The sequence below is a fragment of the Acinonyx jubatus genome, chromosome B3 (genome assembly GCF_027475565.1).
Source record: "Acinonyx jubatus isolate Ajub_Pintada_27869175 chromosome B3, VMU_Ajub_asm_v1.0, whole genome shotgun sequence".
In the NCBI taxonomy this organism is placed as follows: Eukaryota; Metazoa; Chordata; class Mammalia; order Carnivora; family Felidae; genus Acinonyx; species Acinonyx jubatus.
This window is the reverse complement of record NC_069386.1, coordinates 120,215,317-120,236,297: the sequence shown is the minus strand read 5'-3', so window position 1 is coordinate 120,236,297 and position 20,981 is coordinate 120,215,317. Positions and strand designations below refer to the sequence as shown.

The window sequence follows — 20,981 nt, the reverse complement described above, 5'->3', positions numbered from 1 at the left end:
AAGATCTTGACCCCTTACCAGTTCCCAACTTTTAGACCCTAGGCCCTCATGGCTATACCTGGAAACTACGTCAGCCCCAAGTGTCACTTGCACGGCTCCATTTACCTCTTCTCTCAGTTGCTTACACTGAGGGTAATTCTCAACCTCCCAATGAGTCCTGCCTCTAAGGATTTGCTCAGGTGCCTCTAGGAACCACTTTGGCTCTCTGAGAGGTCATTCATTGGCTGTTCACATTCTTGGAGGCCTGGGAGCAGGCTTGGAGCTCTGCGGAAATTAACCTGGCTATCGGACAAGGCAATATTCCTTATGCAGGGGATGAGCGACACATGTAGTATATTTTTAATGTATGGATTTCAGGAGCCCTGAAGATAAAGTATTCTGAAATTCTAAATACTTGCATGTTGGGCACCTGGGTGGCTCAGTCAGTTAAGTGTCCAACTTCGGCTCAGGTCACAATCTCGTGGTTTACAAGTTCAAGCCCCATGTCAATCCCTGTGCTGACATCTCAGGGGTTGGAGCCAGCTTTGGATCTTGTGTCTCCCTCTCTGTTTCTCTCTCTCTCTCTTTCTCTCTCTCAAAAATTTGAAAAAGAAAATACTTACATGTTTATTTAGCACTTACTACAAGCCAGGATTCTGAACTTGCTAAGAACTGAGCACATACTTGAGAGGATGTAGACCACATGGCCATAGAGCTGGAATTTCTCTCTACTCCACCGAAAAGAGGAAGCAGGAGGAAATATCCATGTTGCCGAAATCAAAGAAGCCAACACCTAAACTGAATAAGAATTTAAGTGTTAAAAGGTAAAACATTCTTCAGAGTGAGCTGGTGATTTCCTGACACACTGTCGCTGCTGGGAGAAAAAAATGTCACAGGATTTTACTGGGAAGCATCAAACCCAAATCCATTTACGGCAAGTTCCACAGGCCAGAGAAGGGATCAGAGCAAGGTCCTACATAGAAACTCAGCCATGCTATCGCTGAACCACGGAATAGAGATGGAGACAGAATGATCTCCTACAGTTCTGGGCTCCAGATATGGCTCCACCCAGGCCGAGCAGAAAGCACAGGCCAGCGGTCAGTCCATAGAGATATACCTTGGGTCAAGGGCACAGGACAAGAAGACACCAGAGTAGTTATTATATAATAATCTGTCTGGTCTTTGTCCCAGCTTCTGGGAAGGTAACTGTAACTCCTTGGAATTCCTCGGTGATAGGAGTATCCTTTTCAGAGTGTGTCCCTTGTATCACACCCGGGTTTTTACTAGATGGCCCAGGGTGAGGGCGAGATCAGCCCCCTTTCTCCAGGGAGTGGGGAGAAAGGAGGGCTAGAGACGGAGTTCAATCATGTGATCAATGATTCAATCGTGTCTATGCAAGGAAACCCTGAGAAAAACTCTGCACACTGAAGCCCAGTGAACACACGGATACGCTGAGAGGGCAACATGCCTGACCCCAGGGGAGAGGCCGTGGCAGCTCCTCACTCACAATCCTCCTAGACCTTGCCTTACATGTCCCTTCATTTGGCTGGTCCTGATTTGTATCCCTTATAATAAAACTGTAATCACAAGTATCTTGCTTTCCTGAGATCTGTGAGTCATTCTAGCAAATTATAGAATTTGGGGGTGGGAGGGTGGGTATGGGGACACCCCAATTTGCAGTCAGCCGGTCAGAAGTTCATGTGGCCCGGCGAAGCTCCAAACCTGCGGCTTGTGCCTGACATGAGTTTCAAAGGCTCTATGCCCTGAAGCCTTTGGACTCTGCACTAGCTCTGGGTGGTCAGTGTCAGAACTGCATGCAGGCCACAGTGGTCCAGATCCACTCTGCCTCAGGCCCCAGGGAACATGCTGGACTCTCCTATCTCAACTGAAAATCCAATTCCCTCTGAAATCAAAGTTTTTGAGACTCCATTCAGGCACATATGACAGGCCAAAGAGTGAGTGTGATTTAGAACTACAGCACTGCGGAATGGAGTTCCACAATGGACCACCATTTTGCAGCTCTGTGACTTCAGGGAAGTAGGTCAACCTCTCTGAGCCTTGGTCCCCATCTCTGGAAGATGAGACTAATGACTTCTCCCCCTCGTAGAGCTGACAGGACAATTTAATGATGTAATTTATTTACAAAGAGCCTAGCATGGTCTCTCCCCATGGAAGGCACTCAATAATCACCAGCCAACTTTCCTCCTATTTTCAAACTTCCCTATACCCCAAACCCTCCCAGATTCTCTACTCTCCCTGGATAATTGTTCTGGGTGCTGGGCCCACTGGCAACATGCTGATGTTTTAGATCCCAGGGCAGGAGGGAGCCAACCATTAAACTAAAAGTGAGAAGTAACCATTACCTTGAACAAAAAGGACATTATATATTTACTTCAGTGGCTATAAAAGACACCATAAAATATAATATGCAGCATGCATCCTCATGATTAATAACAGATCTTGTAAATTATTCTCCCAGGTCCCCGGGTGCATCCAACTGGTCACTAAGAACAATTAATTCTTTCAGGAAATAAAGGGATTGAAAATCATCTCTGGTCAGCGGAAAACCTGCTTGTTGTATTATGAACAAAGAGAAGATGAGAGTTGGATTCAGGGGCTTTCTGCCCCTGTGAATGGGATGAAGTAAGATCAGAGACACTCAAACACAATTACTGCCAGTGAGCACAGGTGCTCGGTAATAGTAGGACCTGCCAAATGTGGAGTCTCTCAGGGACCTGGAGTTAGAGCAGAACTATGGGGATGACCCAGAAACAGGAGCAGATGACTGAGTGGGGGTGGGGCAGCCCTGGCCGTGGGCAACAGATGGAAGCATGGAGTCCAGACAGGAGACAAGGAGGCTCCAGAGTGGAATCCTAGCCACAGTGACTGAGGCTTACACTACAGTCTCCAGGACTGAGGGCGTCAAATGAGGAGCCGAAGGGCTAAGTCAGGATGCAATGAGTAGAATAAAGCAGGTGGAGAACCCAGAGGAACCAAAGGCAGAAGTTCAGATGAGCCTCTGAGTTCTTGGCCTTGGGCTTCTCAACTCCTCTGACCAAAGCATCAGAGTCTTGGAAAGTAAGAAAAGCCTACATGCGGCAGGAAGCGGCCACACAGGGAAAGGCTGGAAGGATGACAGGGGCAAGATGCCAAGCAGAACACAGTGGCACAAGGCACCCAGGTCCACTCTTACCTAACGGCCAATGTGGACTCACCCCCAACCTAGAATAAAAATCCCATCAACAAAGCCCTTCCCTGCAACCCTCAAGTTTTATTGAAACACAGTACGTAAAACACCAAAGGGGTCACCGTGACAGCAGTGAACTCATGCCCCGGATGCCGAGCCACCTTGCTCAGGTGCAACACCTCTGGGGAGTGACAGGACAAGGAGAGGGAATCTGTTCCCAGCAAGATCAGAAACAATGCTCTCTTCCAACAAAATCAAAGCGCCCACAAGTTAAATGTAGGAATTCATGTAGGAAGTCAGTGGGATTCATGGTCCATCCTGACAACAGGAGTTGTTACCGGAAGTAGGGTGACATCCAGCCCCATGGCACCCACCTAGAGTGGTGGGCCATCTCCCTGGGTCAGGGGAGAAGCCTACTGCAGGGGACAGCTTGCAGGCCCAGAGACGAGGGCTACAGCATAGGGGAGGGATTCCAGAGGTGTGAAGTATAGTGGTGCCATGGACAATGATCATGGGGCCCCAGGCCACCATGTGACAGAAATAGGGCACCTGGGTGGAGACATGACAGAGGAGTGGAGTGAAAAGTCAACTTGCCCACCACAGAATCACACTGGAAAGGGAAAGGGGACAGCAAGTCCACTCAGTATGGAGTGGGCAACAGCCAGCAAAGAAAGGCCAAGATCCAGCTGGCCAGCTTCAACCCCTTCACACGCAGAATGAGTTCATGAAGGTTGATCTGCCATAAGTTGAAGGCCTCGCTGAAAGAGATCTGGGCCCTTCTGAAGGACGAACAGGTACTCTTCTTCTTGTGCCTGCAGGACAGACAAGAAGGGAGGAGAGAACAAGAGATAAAGAGGCAAGAAGCACTCAGTATCACAACAACAGAAGATCCTGACTTAGTCAACTTACCAGGCCCCTGCCCTAGCGGATAACTCCTGGTTACATGATCATAGCACTGCCCACCCACCCAGAGACCAGAGGGACTCAACTACTCCAAAGGAACTTTCCAGATAAGTGGGGTAATAAAGGCAGCGGTTTCACAGGGCATCAAAGATCTAATGGACCCACTGGGTAGAACATTCCAATGTGTCCCTTTTTCTGGAAGGTTAGTAAATATATGCTAATCCTGAATCCCCCAAATTCAGTATAAAAGCTTTCCCAAACTTTCTGAGACTGAATCACCTGGAAACTAGGTCAGGTGGCCCTGAGAGGCTGAGGCCAGTATGGATTCAACCCAGCTCAACCCCTTCTGCACTAACAAAAGGACATGACAAAAATTGGTGTTATGATAATGACCCTTTAAGACTTGGTTCCCAGAACCCTCAAAGAATAAATCATGCTCAGACCTTTCTGTGTGCAGTCTATTTTGCTACAATCTAATTCAATATCTGATCATGGTTGCATGATGTATGTGGTCAACACTCCCTTCATCAATTTGCCAAAATGACCCATTCCCTGCACTGGATGGATGGGAGTTGACACCAGTGTAGGCCTCCTCTCTCAGAAGAGAAAATTCAGCCAGAGCATGGCCATTACCATGTATCTGCACACTCAGGGAGAAAGGCCTAGAACCTTCACTTCTCTAGCAATACCTCCCTGAGGAAGCACCTTCCCTCCCTCACCAATACTCCAAGGGCACTGAGGCATCTAAAAAGATCTGATATCCCAAGTGAACCTGCTGGTGACACTTCCCTGAGTCAGGGCCACACGTGCAGGGAAAAGAACATTGGCCTTGCCGCTTAGCCGATCCTGCGGAGACGGGTCCTGGGACCAGTTAGAGATGAGATGCATGCATCAGGGTGTCCTGATTCCAAGCCCAGGGGACACTTGGATGGGACTGAGACTCTCAGAAAGCATCTCAAACTTTAGTGAAGGTAAGAATCACCTAGGGGTGCCTGGGTGGCTCAGTTGGCTAAGCGTCCGACTTTGGCTCAGGTCATGATCTCATGGCTTGTGAGTTAGAGCCCCATGTTGGACTCTGTGCTGACAGCTCAGAGCCTGGAGCCTGCTTCGGATTCTGTGTCCCTCTCTCGCTCTGCTCCTCCCCACTCATGCGCTCACGCGCGCGCTCTCTCTCTCTCTCTCAGGAACAAATAAAACATTTTGAAAAATTAAAAAAAAAAAAAATTACCTGGAAAGCCTGACTAGGAGGGTGAGGTCCTAAAATCCACATATTTTAAAGTACAGGTGGCTCTCTGGACCGCCCAAAAACACAGCCCGGAATCAGCGAATTCACTGGAGCTGTCTCCTGCCCCTAACTTTTCCTCCAAGGACAGGTGCAGGCTAGGGAGCTCAGGCAAGGCCCTGGGGACTGGTGGGAGAAAGTGGAGGCAAATGAGACCCCTGGAGCAGGCCAGGGAGCTAGGAGGGAAGGAGAGGCCAGAGCCACACTCACGTGGCCAGCGCTCTGATGCAGCAACGCGACATGTTGAGGAAGGAGCTGGCACTGGCACGGGTGCCCAGGGCAGCCTCAATCCCACGGAGCAAGTCATTGGTCTTGAAGATGAGCAGCATCTGGCGAGGCACATGGTTGAGGAGCTGGCTGATCTCGGGGAGGTAGTTGGCGGCATTGTTGCGGATCTCCGAGTCCTGAAGCAGCAACAGGGAGACAGACATGGAGAGTTGGTGTGGGAAGTGGGGCTCAGGGTGGTAGGTGCCTATGGCTGAGGGGTTGCAAGGAGGCTCCAGAAGGGAGCTTCTAGCATATGGCTGCCTCGGTGCCACTAGGGAGCTCCCCAGAAGGAAGCTTAACATGGGGGCTTTGTAGTCTGACAAACCTGGATATGACATCTCACCCCCACTTCTGGCCTAGCACTGGACGCAGTACAGGAGCACATCGACAGGACCTCTGCCATTCTTGGCTCCCCAAGGTCACCAATACCGATCCTCCGAGCCCACGAGCCAGTACTGACTGGGGCAGGAAGTCTACTTCCTCATCAGCCATTTGATGAGGCTGGAGTTAGCTAGCCTCTTGGCCCAAGGGTTCACCCATGTGAGGTGAACCAAGGCTTTTCTCACTGGCCACCAATTTGATGACAGGCCTGGAAGGAGCCCTGGAAGCTGGTGCCAGCTGAGTCATGTCCCCCATCCCTTCAGCCAAGCCCAGGCTGGTGCAGTTCATAGACCTCAGCTCCTGACCCCAACCCAACTCCAAAGTCTAGCTCTATCCCCTGCCTGACTCTGTGCCCCACCAGACACACCCAGAGCCCCGCCGCCCACTCAGTGCTTGAGGTCCCACTGCCCAAAGAGCAGGAGCCAGGGCTTACCCCATGCTGGTGTCTGAGTGTGAGGTCTGGCTTCTTTTCCTGCCCCTGAACTCTGCAGGGCTCTGCGCAAACACCTGCCCCCAGCCAGAGCCCTGAGCATGATGGTGCACTTCTGACCTCTTCTCAATCTCCAGAGAAAATGGCTGCAGGCATTAGCTCATTTAATTCTCACAATGACCCTATCAGGTAAATGTATCACCCACGTTTGAGAAAAGGAAACCAAAGGACTGAGAAGTTAGGCAACCTGCCTGTGGGCCACAGCTAGTAAGTGGTGAGTCAGGGTTGGAATCCTTGTAGAGCCCAGGCCACCACCACCACCAGGATCTGCCTCCTCTCACCTCACAGCGGGGACCCCGACCCTGGGCAAGTCCTTTCATCTCTTAGAACCCAGGGTCCTCACCTAAAAACTGGGAATGCTGAGGCCCCCTGGGCCCACCTCCCAGTCTGACCAAGAGGGACAGCAGAGATAAGGATCCGGGAGATGCTTGATGTTAATCCAAGTCATGACAAGGGGCGCAGCAATGCTGCCAAAGGCTTCCCCACGCAGCCGCCTTCTGCAGCAAAAGCAGGACTCTCAGCCCTTTCTGGAATATGTGTGCACTGCTGATAACTGAGTAGCTGTGAAACTCAAAATGTCCCTCAGGCAGAAGCTATCAGACTGGAACATCTCAACACCAAGCCAGACACTGAGGCTGTCTGTCTCCCCACCGCCTCCCACCATAGCTACAGGCCACCCTGCCCGAGGGTTAAGGCCAGATCAAGGCCTTGCTCACCATAGGGACACCCTCAGCAAGGTCAGGACTGACCTGGATGGAGACAGCCCCTCTCAGAGCACCTGCACCCACGCAGGCTCCCTCTAGGGGGCATCTCTTCAAGCTTGGACTATCCTGTTGGTGAGTGTCTGCAGTAGACTCTGTTGGGTGCCTACCCAACAGCCATTCCTCATTCTCCTTTCTCGAAAGAACCGCATTTTTATTCACTTGACCCCTTGGGGTCATGTTCTTCAGGGAGGCCAGCCCCTCCCTAGCCCCAGGGTGGGGGATCTTGATTGATCTCAGCCATGGTGTGCCCTGAGCGGAATGCCTCTGCCAAGTGATTGGCTCAGGCATAGACATGAGACACAATTCTGGCCAACTGACCTAGGGAGGAGTCTTTTGAACCCTCTGGGAAAGGTTTTCTTGTTAAGGAACAATATATGAGAAGAAATGACCCCTAATTCCCACCTCTGGACATCAATCAGGGTATAAAGGTGTGAAGCCTGTAACTGCCACAGGCATCTTACAACCATGAGAGTTAGCCCAGAGCCCTGAATTGCTGATCTACTCAGTTAACCAACCTGGACCCACCTACCTCCAGGCTTCTTGTTATGAAGAAAATAAATGCTTAAATGTTTAAGCCACTTTTAGTTGGAAAAACATCTACCCTGACACAATGTTGGAGGTTACACTCATTCTCAATAAGACTAAGACTCAGAAAAATGGAACCCTTACATCTCAGAGACTGGGTTGGGGCTGGTCTGGAGCAGCTAAGTTTATTCTCTCTCTGGGTTTTCGTCCAAAGTGAGGAAATGGATTCCATGTCTCCAGAACCTACACCAATACCTCTCTGTTAGATGTGGTCCCAGAACTGCAGGCCTTTATAAAAAGATGTGCAAGAAAGGATTCTTGCCCTCCAGGTACTCACCACCTAGCTGGAGAATTCACAGAAGTATACAAACAGCCACTCTCAGAGTCTAAGATGGCGTGCATGTGAGTGATACAAGTATTAAGGGGCCATGTTTGGCAAAGGTGATGAACAGGAGCTTCCTGGCTGGTGTTATGGACTGAATTGTGTCCCAAATCAATACGTTGAAGTCCTAACCCGAGTGTGACTGTATTTGGATACAAGGCCTTCAAAGAGGTCAACAAAATTAAGTGACTTCATAAGGGTGAAGTGTGACTTTATATTCTAACCCAATAGGACTGATGTCCCTCAGAAAAGAGGAAGAGAAGCCAGGAGCGTGTACACACGGAAGAAAGGCCGTGTGAGTCATGGCGAGAAGGCAGCTGTCTACAAGCCAGGAAGAGAGGCTACACCAGAAACCAATCCTGATGATAACTTGATCTTGGACTTCTGGTCTTCGGAACTGTGAGAAAATAGATTTCTGTTGCTCAAGCTACCTCATCAGTGGTATTCTACTACACCAACCCAAGCAGACTAATACATAGCATTTATGCTGGGTCTTTATAAGTGAGTAATTCATAAGAACACATATCAGGAGCACCTGGGTGGCTCACTCCAACTTTGGCTCAGGTCACAATCTCATGGTTCGTGAATGCAAGCCCTGCATAGGGCTCTGTGCTGACAGCTCAGGGCCTGGAGCCTGTGTCGGATTCTGTGTCTCCCTCTCTCTCTGCCCTTTCCCCCACTCGTGCTCTTTCTCTCAAAAACAAAAACAAGATTTTTAAATTAAAAAAAAAACATATGATACACCAAGTACCTACTGTGCGCCATGCAATCTTACCCATCTCTGAGGCTTTAAATACCAAGTATACCCTGAGAACTCTCAAATTTGTATTTTGAGCCTGGACTCATTCTTGGAGCTCCAAGCTTGGCTGCCCATGACACCTCCATCTGAATGCTCTGACTACTGTCTCCTGCCCCCTAACTATGTCCTTCCCAGTCTTCCCTATGCCAGGAAGTAGCTTCACCCCCTACCCTACATCTGACCCCAACACATTGGGATGTAACTTTGACTCCCCGCCCTTTGCCTCTTCTCCACACCCAAGTTGACAGAAAGGCCTCCCAATCTTCCATCCAAAGTACACCCTGGCTCCGTCTGCTTCCCTCCAGTTCTGCTGCCGCTAGTGAGGTCTGTGCCCCCCTCACCTCCAGCCTCCTGACCTACTGCCCCTGTGCTCATCCTGCCCCATCCAGAGAGGTACTTAAGTAACAACTCTGGGCACATCCTTCTCCTGCTTGACACCTGCTTTGCTTTGTACTGAGAACTAATCTGAACCTCTTCCCATGGCTTATGAGACCCCGTGTGATGCTCTCTCTGCCCAGCACCCCAAATTCTTCCCATTCCAGCACCCACCTCCCCACAATCCAGACCATGCTGATGCTTTCTCCTCCTGCTCTGTGGCATCGTGTGCCCTCTGCCTGGAATGCTTTCTCCAAACTCTGCCTTGGCTGCTGCTTTTCTTGTCCTCCAGAACTCAGATGTCAGCTCCCAGCAAGATCTCTGAGCACCCAGTCTACAGCACCCCCACTACTCACCCCACCTGTTGCCTCCTGTACCCGTAACCTGCAATTATTCCATTTACCTGTTTGTTCACTTGTTTACTGTCTGTCTCCCTCAATCACAGTGCAAATTACATGGAAGGCCTGTCTGTTCATCTTTGGATCCCCAGCACCTAGTTTAGGTTCCAGCAAAAACAAATGTTTGTTCAATGAACAAACTTCAGGAACTATGGGCAGGCACTTTACATGCATTATCAATAAAGCATCCCTGAAATTATCATCCCTATTTAACAAAGGAAGGAGATGGTCTCACTTCCAAGATAATGAGCTTTAAAGCCACACAAGCCTGGGGCAGCTGGCAGTCAACGCTGCCACCAAGCTTGAGGGGGAATGATGTCAATTTGCAGGAAAGCAGAGCCAAGAGACAGGAGAGGTGGTCTCTTTGGTGATGACATTTGAGATTCCATCCAGCCATTCCTAAAGGCCCCCATCACAAGGCAGCTTAGGGAGGACTGTGAGTCTCCAAGAGGTGGCAAGAACCATCCAAGGCCATGCCACCAGGAAGAGCAGGATCTGCAACTAGAATCCAGGTCTATCTGACTGCACAAGCAGAACCTTGAGCAGGGGCCTCGGCTGAGCCTAAGCCCGTCCCCACACGGCTATGGGCAAGTGTGCATGGGTCCAGCAAGCTGGGAAGACAGAAGCCAATTCCATGAGAGAATGAGAAGCCTGGGAGGGAGGTGGCAGTGAGTACAGGGAGAAGGGGTTCCTAGGACCAGTCTCAGCCCAGATTCCATGGGACTCTCATCTAGATCCAACAGAGAAATGAACTACAAAGCTGTTTTCGCTACACACTCAGGGAGAACAATGGGACAAGTGGCCGCATGGGGAACTGAGGTGCTCTCCCCAGTAGGGAGCCCTACAGGAAGTTTGCAATGGGAGACCGTGCCCAGCAGGAGGCAGCTCAAGTGGAACTAGACTTATCGATGAGACAGTCCCTGGGGATTTCTAGAAGTCTTGGAGGAGAACTTGGTGGAAGCCTGAAATCTCATGTGAGCATGTTGGAGCAAAAGCCACAGCAGTCTGGGTTATACAGTCAACACGACCAGGTTGGTAAGGCCAGGGGGGATACAGTGAGACACCGTTTCCTCTCCCTCCTTGCATCCATGGCTGCAGCTTCTCCTCCAGTATATCTCCAGTGCTGCCCACAGTCCCATTGCCACAGCCAACCAGCCCACAACCTCAGGCCCTGGGTTGGCAGGGGTCCAAAGACCATCCCTGGCCCCACCCCTTGCATTCAGGAGAAGACAGGGCCAGGAGGGGACCACCCACCTCAGTGGCGGTGACCGGAGCTTGGCTGATGCCCCTGTTGACCGAGTCCCAAGACCGGGCTGTCAGCATACAGGCAAACAGGGGGTAGAGGTCCCCGGCTCCCAGGCGCTGGCTGTACTTCTTCACTCTCTCCATGTCAGTCCAAATCAGCGACTGCCAGAGGTGGCAGTAATCCAGCCGAAACTCCTCCGTGAGCACCTGTGTGGGGACAATGTGGCAGGACCTGAGCCTCCTTTCCCCACAGAAGACCTAGACCCTGGCTGGTATGATCACAGTGAAGGGGAAGACCGGGGAACTAGGGCATGACATCTGCTTCTCTCCCAAAGTTCAGCCATCCCTGAAGGCCCAAGTTCAAAGCTACTATCTGGCCAGCCTTGGTCTTGAGGGCCAGAAGCTACCAATTGCCCACTAAAATCATATTCCCCGCCTCCCTCCTACTTGGATGTGGCCCTCTGCCCGAGCTCTGACCAATGGAATGTGGCAGAAGCTCCACATCCAGCTGCCAAAAACTCTCCCACGCATACTTCTCTGAGCCCCCACCCCTGCTGCTGGAGAATGATGAGCCCACGCCCAGGGAAGCCTGTGGGGCAGAGCCTCAGTCAGCCCCTGCCTTCAGACACCTCCACCTACCCGAGACAACAATTAGATGTCTGTTGTGTCTGGGCCATCATTTGTTTGGGGGGCTGTGTCTGACAGCAGCTGGCCTACCTCAAACCAACATACCCAATGTCAGTAAGTCTTTCAAAGGAGGCCAAGATTTTGGGAGGTGGGATCAAGGCCCTGAGGGGAGGAGTAAGAGGTCATTGGGGAAACCCCCCCAGGACCATCTGCCATGAACTCAAGATAGGCCCTGGTTCCCAGGACTGGCAGTGAACTTCCCAACTTCCAGGCAGGAGACCATGGCTCGCCTGAACCCAGATGAGTCCTAAGTTCCAGAGGACAGAGTCTGGGGGCATCCAGCCCCTATCAGTTCCTAGCCCTCTTTCCCACTACACATTACATCCTCCCTGGGGCTGAGTTACCTCCTTACCCTGAATTCCCAGCTCATCCAAGGGCAGCTCATTTCCCAGTGGGCTGGCCTGGGCTTCCCTGGGAAGCAAGGTTTTTACAGCTGACAAAGCACCTGCACATACCCAGGAATATCCCCATCTACTTCCCACAGCAGCCTATAAAGGAAGCATTACCAACCTCATTCAACTGGAGAGAGCTCGTATGATGTGACTTACACAGAACAACAGCTCTAGGGGTAGGGCAGGGCCTCTCCATCTGCCCTGGATATCTGCCTCCCATGTCTGTGGCCGATCGGGAGATCAGCAACCTCTGATCCCAGGACCAGACCCTGGACTGGCTGCGTGAAAAAGGCCTCTTCTACCTGGTAGAGCCCGTGGTCCAACAGGACAATCTCTGCCCTTCCTGTGCCCGGGTGCTTCCGCACCAGCACGTTGCCAGGGTGGGGGTCGCAGTGCACAAAACCATTGACAAAGATCATCTCGCTGTATATTTTTCCCAGGTGGCGTGAAATCTGAAAGAGAAGGGAGGCAGGTGGGAGTTATACCACACGAATACCTATCTCAGAGACTTCGACACTGGCCCCTCAATCTGGTCACTTTCAAGAGGAAGGCCAGCAGTGCTGGGTGGGCCTGAGTGGTCATGGTGGGACAAATGGCTTGTGATTGTATAGTTCTTGAGTTTAAGACAGAAGCTGAGTTCTAATCCAGTTATCCTCAACTTCAGCCACATATTAGAATCACCGAGAACTCAGAAGTGTTAGAGGTGGTCCCAGGCATCAGCACTTATTTTAAAGTTCCCAAGATGACCATAATATAGAACGAGGTAGAACAACTGCTTCAAGCATGCCCGAAGGCTATAACTCCCACCCCCAACCCCTGCCCTCCACCCTTCCCCAATCCTTCTCTTCCCTATTCTCTTCTCAGGATCTTCATTCTCCCACCAAAGCTAAAGATGAGCTGGAGAGCTGGAGTGGTTGTGACACCATCCCAACTTCCCTTTCTCCAACAAGCAGGTCTAGAGGGCTGTGGATCAGGAATACGTTACCCTGGCACCCCCTGGAGCTGTCCCACCAGCTCTGAGGCAGTCCCAGGAGGACCCAGAGTCACAGCCCTGCTCCCCTTTCCTTCAGGCCCCTTTCCCTTCGCGCCTCCCCACCAGAGACCAGGGCTAATCTGATTTATGATGTCTGCACAGAAGAAATGACACTGGAGAGGCCATTTAAATCATCCTGTCACTGCTGCCCTCCATGCCGAGGCGGTCTTCTTATCTTTACTCCCTTTTTATTAAAGCTAAAAGCCTCTTCCCAGCTAGGGAACAGCTGCTGAATAGCACCAGACCTGGGCCCACAGATGGTCTGCCAATGGGTTTCCAGAGGACAAAGAGAGGCTCAACTCACAAAGCTGATGCCCCAGGACACACACTGCCCTTGACATTTCTCTCAGTCCCTGCTGGACCCCATGGTCACTAGCAAATATGTCCTAGCCAGAGGAGAGGAGCTGGGGCCCACGGGTGGGAAACACAAGGAGTAGGGTCTTAAGATGAAGGTTCAATTCCTTTCCTTTGCCTACAAAGCCCTGCACAACCAGGCCCAGCCTCCCTCCCCAGTCTTATCTCATGCCACGATACTACAGTCATGTCTGTGCTCTTTCTCTTCTCCAATGACCCTGTACCTTCCTACCTCAGGACCTTTGCACATGATAGTCCGTCTGCCAAGAGCCTTCCTCCCACCTCCCTCCCTTCACCTGGTTCACCCCTGTCTTCCTCCCCACCCCAGCTCAGCATCACCTTTCTGGAGATGCCTTCCTTGACCTCCCAGCCTAGATGAGGTTCTCCTGGCATAAACTCTCATAGAACTCTGTACTATTCTTTCATGGTACTAGCACACTATTTGTGTCATTATTTGACTAATGACCATGTAGCTCACTATTATGAGCTCCTAAGATGGCAAGGACTGGCTCTATTTTGTTAAATGGCTTTGAGGTATAATTTACATACCATAGACTGGTTCTACTCAGCATCCACTTGCCTATAATAAGCCAAACATGTGAATATAGGACTCTGCCTTCAACATGAATAAAACCCTTGCCTATGTTTTTTTGAGATGCTGTGGTTCCTGCCTTCATGCTTATCCTAACCCCCTTCATCTCTTCTGAATCCCAATCAATTGTAATTGGCTCCAAAATAAATCATCAAGAATCACCCTATAATAGCTGACAGCCTTATAACAGCTTTACATGTAGGTACAATTATGATCCCTATTTTGCAAATAAGAAGCTGAGACTCATCGGGGTGCAACTTATACAGAGCTGAGGACTATAGATAGGTGGAGCCAGGACCCAAGCCAGGTGTGACCCCGCAGCCTTCTAGTAACCACTCTACCACGCAGGCTCATGACAACGTCTGCACTTCTCGAGTGAACTCTGTGACCTTAAACAGGTTGCTGATACTCTCGGCTTCTGTACAACGGAAACAACAGTAGTGCCACTCACAAGTGAGAACATCCGGGTGCTTGGAGCCCAGTGACCCCTCCTGGGAGCCCCGTTTTTACTGACTCCTCTCAACACTCCTGGGAGAGTGGCAGACCAGGGTCCATTACATTTTTTAAGAGATGAAGACACCAGGGTTAAAGAGGTTGTCTCAAGTCCTGACACCTCTCCGATGTCATGCTGGGGGAAATGAATGCCAGGTACTCTGCTGGCATTTGGAGGACTTTGCCCCAGGTCGGGTGCTCAGCCTCAGGCTGAGATGTCAGATGTCCCAGGGCCACCATTTTCTGTTTCCTCGGAGGCGGGCCCAGTGGAGTTGGTCCCGGCTGAGCCAGCAAGTCCCCTTTTGAGAAGCCCTTTTGTTAGGCTCTTCGGAGCTCCATGGAGCCATGCTCTGAAAGGATGCATTTGCCAAACCAATTGCATTTATTAAGTAATAATTCATTTTTATTTGTCAAGGATGCATATAAGGTCCAATCAGGGCTCCTGATCAGCCCAAGATAAGCAATACAGCCAGACTGAGCTGACAGAATTCCAGCCAAAAGCAGAGAAATGACATTTCATTTAGTCTGGGCAGACCTGTCATAGGGAGATGTATGATCTCCCCTGAGCTCTCTGAAATATTGCTAATCGCTCTGGGCCCCCTATTACTACATTGAAAGATAGCCCCCGGGGATCTGGGGACTCAGGACGGGGGAGCCCTTGCCCATGAGGAGTGAGCTGCTGCCGCAGCAGGAGGAGCAAGAGGCACTGCCAACTGAAGCTCATACACATGCAGGCAAAGCCATCAAGTGGCCCCCTCCATTTCGACACCCCAGCCAGCTGCCCCTCCTTGGGTGTCTTTGTATCTGGGAGCTGTTCTTGATGTTCACCTTCACCAGATTTCACCAACAGAGACAGACAAGAGGGGAAACCAGCCTATGCCGTCAGCTTTGCTCTGGAGACCTCTTGGCACTGCCACTCATGGCATGGGTGACCCGAGGACAAGTCACCTGCCTTCTCAGTCCGGGTCTAAGTTCCCCTAGCTGTCAAGTGGAACTAATTCCAGCTGCCCTACTTCCTCCCAGGGTAACCTCGACATTCAAGGTCAAAATGTGACCGCATCTGGGAAAGCACTTTGTATACCACACTATATACTATACCATACACTATGTGTCTGCTAGATCTGCATAGACCTCAAGGTGCTTCATACTACAGAAGACACACAAATGTGTTTGCTGTGATGTGGCAGCTTATGATCTAAGACTTGGAGAAAAAAAACGTAACCATTATCACTTTGATCAAAGTTTCATTTTCAAAAGGCTAAAAACATAACTCATAAGAATATAGGATGAATACATGTCAAAGATTGTTCACCTCGCCAATAGAGGAGCACATAAAAAGAGCAGGTTCAGAGAATTTCGAGGGACTGGGTATTTATGGGAACTTAAACAGGAATAAGAGACTGAGATTCCTGGATTAGATATAAAACTGGTTATTGCTCTACAGAGCAGTAAGGAAATCGTAACCTTTGAGGTTATCTTTTCCCCTGGGCAGAAATTATTTGCATATCTCTACAGGATAAGATCTACAGGTTGACATACGACTTCAGTCTGAGCCCCTAATTAATTGTCAACAGCAGAATCAAACAAAAGTACATTTCTCTAGATATTAAAAAGCCCTCGGTGGGCTGCCTGCACAATACCCAAGGAGGACTGTGAAAGGACACATTGAGCACTCTTGCCCTTAATTTCTAAATTTTGGGTAATTTTTCTTAACATCTGTCAGAGTTTCAGTAAATACTGCCTTGGCACCATTTTGCCCAGAGAATGGCAGCCAGCCCCCCCTCTTACTCAGAGACACCGAGGATCCCAGAAGAAACCTAAGGCCATCGCTGGGCACACAACCCTCTCTCCCATCCCCTTTCCATAATAATTTAGCTATGTCTTGTGATTAAGAGCAAACAAATATAAATACTGCATTGAACATGGGGATGCAGGTATCTCTTCCAGATACTGACTTAATTTCCTTCACATATATACCCAGAAGTGAACTGCTGAATCATACGGGCATTTTATTTTTACTTTTTGGAGGAACCTCCACACTGTTTTCCACAGTGGCTGCACCAATCTGCAGTACCACCAACAGCATACAAGCGTCCCCTTTCCTCCACATGCTCACCAACAAACACTTCGCTCTCTTAGCTTCTCAATGCCCGTTCCAACCGGTGTGAGGTGATATCTCCTTGTGGTTTAGGTTTGCATTTCCCTGACGACGAGTGATGCTGAGCACCTTTTCATGTACCAGTTGGCCACGTGTATGTCTCCTTTGCAAAAATGTTCAGTTCCTCTAAGGCTGCCCCCTGCCCTGTGACAGTGGCATTTGCATAAAGACAAGGAAATGCCATCTTCTTAGAAGGGTAACAGCTAACACTCTATGCCAGGCACCATTCCAGGCACTTTCCATGGACTCACAGCCATCCTCTGTAGGAGACAAGTGGAGGAAGAAATATATAAAAAAGGAAAGAAGCTTGGCCGCCCAGCCAGCAGTTCGTGAAACCAAGCTCCAAACCCAGGTGGTCTGGGTCCAGGGAACAAGTTGTCAATCACCTCGCTATACTCCTCCTCCACTCACAGGGAAGCCCCTAAAGGCAGGGGCTGCAGCAAAACCCTCTGAAGGTCCTCACAGCATCCAAGAAGGCATTCCATTTGGAGAAAAGAGTCTCAGAGGGAAATCCAGGACTGCTTCTCTAACCAAAAAACTGTTAACTAAAGCCATAGTATAGCTCTTTTTAGAAAAAAAGTCAGTGACAAGTCTTTTAATTGTTCCATGTAAAAAGAATGTCCATTCATGTAAGTGACTTTAGTAATTACTCAATGCCTTTATTCCCTGACAGTGGGGAGGTTAAAAAAAAAAAACAAAAAAAAACAGGAATCTATAAAAAGGCTGAGTAAAGAATTAATTTAGTAAATAATATTTAAATCAAGGAGCTATTTTTGGATTTTTCTCAAAACTTGAATTGGCTGAAAGTGCTTTAATTATTCTATAATTGCAAGGATTAATTTATTCCCACCCCCAAGGGAACGTCTATTTATGTTCTTGGGGGTGTCATACAAGCAAGGCCAAGAACTCTCAAAGAAACAGGAGGCTGGTGTTGCAGGATATTAATAATCACGTAAGTAGCCCAATATTAACTATAAAGAGGTTAATAATTCAAACTCTCCTTGCTCTCTGTCAGTTTATGGCCAGGCTTCTTGAGAGCCTGAAAGACCAGACCAGACCACTGCCTACAGAATTTTACTCTCCACCCTTACGCTGCCCTGGGAACCTCCCTGGGGACCCATAAACCTCAGATTACCTGCTGTTGCCCAGTGAGGCCAAATCTATCCATGGAGAGGGTCCATCTTGGACGAGCCAACATTGAGATGAAATCCCTAAATGTGAAGACATGGGGAGCCTCTCCAACCACAGAGGTGGTGAGTGGGTTAATTAGAGGCAGCTGGGGGAGTTACTCTAATTTTGGAGCCTGGCAAAAGGTTCTCTGGGTTACACATCACCTGAGAGCCAGGACAGGGGGTATCCCCAAGGCCAATAAGGGTCTCCCGGCCAGACAGGTTCAAATGATCACAGCGACCAGAGGGACTGAGTCCTAGGGGCTAGGACTATTGAAGACACAGTTAAGGAAGAGCTGTCGACATCTGACATCCCCTGCCTTGGGCACAGCGCACTCCAGAGAAATATTTCCACATCTTTCCACCTTACCTGTGTCAATAGAAGAAATGGGGAAAGGGTTTCTTCCCTACACATTTCCTCTTTCCGGCAACTATTTGACCACTAGTGCCACAGAGGGGGCTGAGGGTTGGAATTCCAGCATAAAAACAACTTCTATTGAGCATGTGCTGTGGGCACTACACCCAAGGCTTCATGTTTCAATCATCAAACAATCCTATGGGTTATTCTCCTGCACCCCACTTTACAAGAGGCAGCTAGGGCTTCCAAAGGGTGACTGGCTTCACCAAGGCAGCATGGTTCGTAAGTAGCAGAGCTGGTACCAGAATCCAGGAAGGCCGACTCCACTCCTAACACCCCTGCTGTTGGGGTGAGAAATCTCCAGAAACCTGTCTCATGCACCTGTATCTCTCTAACATCCCCTATGCTTCTCAAGATTCGGTCTGACAAGTTATGGAGTTCTGTATGTGGACGATGGGAGGAGATGATTTCTTTCTAGTGATTTCAGTAAGTAGGGTCCTTGGTGCCTCTTCAGCCTTGCTTCCCTGGTCCTCTAAGCACCTCCTAACATAGAGCCAGAGGTCCACTGAGTGTGGTATTCACCACAGGGAAACTGGGGGACTAACTGCAGTCTGGCGTTTACAGATGGGGAGTCACCATTTGCTCAGTCGATGACCACCGCTCATTTTCCAAGTCTACATACCCAGGACAACAGAGGAAGATGGAAAGGAGGGGCGCAAAGAACATTCTCAGGAAGACATGCCTCTGTGAATAATGATACCATAAATTATGAATGATTTTTTTACAAACTTCACAGCCCGCAGTCTGCACAAGAACCCTGTGAAGTAAGTACCGGTGTGACGCCACCTGCACAGAGGTGGAAAATCAGAGTTTAAGTAACTTACCCAAGGGCACCTGACCAACAAATGGCAGAGCCAGGCACAAACCCGGGGTGCCGCTACTTTGAAACCCTCTGCGCCTCCCACCACAGCGCCCAGCCTCAGTGAGGCCTCACCCAGCACCACCTTCTCCCACATGCTGTGCCCACCTCGGGTACAGCACCGATGCGCAGTGCCTGCACACAGTAGGTGCGTGATACACGTCTGCCGAAAGACACAGCTGAGACCCTTTCACGGCTCCCAGCATGACAGGGGATGGGTTTTAAAACTGCTGGAAGGAAGAAGCACAGCCAGGGGTTCTGGCTAAATGTGGCAGACTGAATCCGCGCACTGACTCCACTCCATCCCCAACCCCACTAAAATGACTAACAGAAACCATACAAAGAGCCCCCAACAACAGGGCAGAGAAAAGGAGATGAGCAAGACTGTGCTGCCAGAGGGGGAGCAGACAGCTACTGAGAACGGGCTTAGGAGAACAAGGGACCCTAAGCTGGCAAGGGGGGCGCTTGATGTCTGCCCCAAGCCCACAGAGGCTCAGCGACTGAGGGCCCCTGACACCTCTGTAAACAGGAGTTGGGGGTCTTGAAAAAGGAGGATTTGTGGGAAGGCTTCCAGAGAGCTGAACCCCAGATCCCGACCCACCCCGCCACCTTTGACTCAAAGCAAGATTTACTTTCCGGAGAGGCAAAAAGACAGGCTCTGGGGGCCACACAACATACCCAGAGGGCCATCCCAAGGACAGAGGACTGAATCGAAGTCAACAAAACGAGCACTGGGAGCCCCCTGCCCTCTTCCCCCAGCTGGCTCCCAGGCATCTCTCGCAAGCCCCCCATCCCTGCACCCACCCCCACTCCTGGCAGACAGAAGACGTCTGCTTGCCGGGCCCCCACGCCCCATCCCCACCACCCCCAACCTCCCAACTTTGTCACCTTTCTCTCAGCTAATTTCACACAAATTCAATTAAGCCTCAGCCCAGGCAGGGTCTTAAACACACACTCACTGAAATCCAATTAACCTTCGATAAAAGGTCTGCAATCAATAGTCGTCCTTTGGTTTGAGGAGGCTCCATCCAGCCTAGGAAAGCATGCTCCTGCTCGACCTTTACTTTTAATAAAATCAATGACAGTCACTGTCACCAGCTCTTAATGTGACTGGCAAATATGATCAGCAGGTCAGGCCCTCGGTAATGTGCTGTTTCCGGGTGCAGAGACTAAAACAAAAGAGGGCCCCTGCAGGCTGCTGGCCCCCCAGGGCCTCATGCTCGCCAGGTGAGCGAGCACACCTGGGCAGGCTGCCTCGTGCCTGGAGGCTGGCCTGGTGGCGGGTGGCGGGTGGCTGCTGGGCTCTAGTCAGCATCTGAACCACCTGAAGTTTGCTAAAACGCAGATTCTTGCAACCCTTTCCACTCCAGATTCTGGAATAAATCTGGGGTGGAGCAGGCATCTGTATTGTAAAATAAGCTCCCCCTGGTGATTCTGAAATAGATGGGTGAAGTCTTAGCTCCCCAGCAAGCCAGGAATCACTGCTGTGTAAAATATTCAAGCGGGACGTACCCTTCAAGCCCAGCCAATCCAATGCCTTCCGCAAGAAAACTGAGGCCCAGAGAGGGGAAGTGATTTGTCCAAGGTCACACAGCAAGCCACTGGCAGAGCTAGAGCTTGGACTTAGGTCTTCTGCCTCCAAACCTGGTGTTTCTCTACCTGAGTCTATCGGATACTGGCTACTAAGACTGGTCTTCAGGTTGTCACATGCTAGGCTCAGCTAGGTTGGGATGCTGCAGGGTGAGGGGCCTCTCCAAAGTGGAGCGGGGCTGACCCGGTAAGCAGCTGGGGGTCTGGAGTCATCCCCATCCACCTGCAAAGCGATTCCTTCTACAGCCACTTCCTGAGCC

The 20,981-nt window shown here is 50.3% G+C and overlaps 1 protein-coding gene across 4 annotated transcripts in view; it reads right to left on the bottom strand.

Moving 5' to 3' along the window:
• Positions 1-2,338: 2,338 nt before the first annotated feature.
• Positions 2,339-20,981, bottom strand: part of ADCK1 (aarF domain containing kinase 1) — a 121,634-nt gene continuing 102,991 nt past the window's right edge. For all 4 annotated transcript variants that reach the window (XM_015071589.3, XM_053224785.1, XM_053224786.1 and 1 more), the window contains 4 exons: positions 12,359-12,508; positions 10,987-11,184; positions 5,562-5,755; positions 2,339-3,978 (listed from right to left, as the gene is read on the bottom strand). In XM_015071589.3, the coding sequence (XP_014927075.1) occupies positions 3,807-3,978; positions 5,562-5,755; positions 10,987-11,184; positions 12,359-12,508 (714 nt within the window). In that variant the 3' untranslated portion in view covers positions 2,339-3,806. The remainder of the gene's footprint in view (positions 3,979-5,561; positions 5,756-10,986; positions 11,185-12,358; positions 12,509-20,981) is intronic.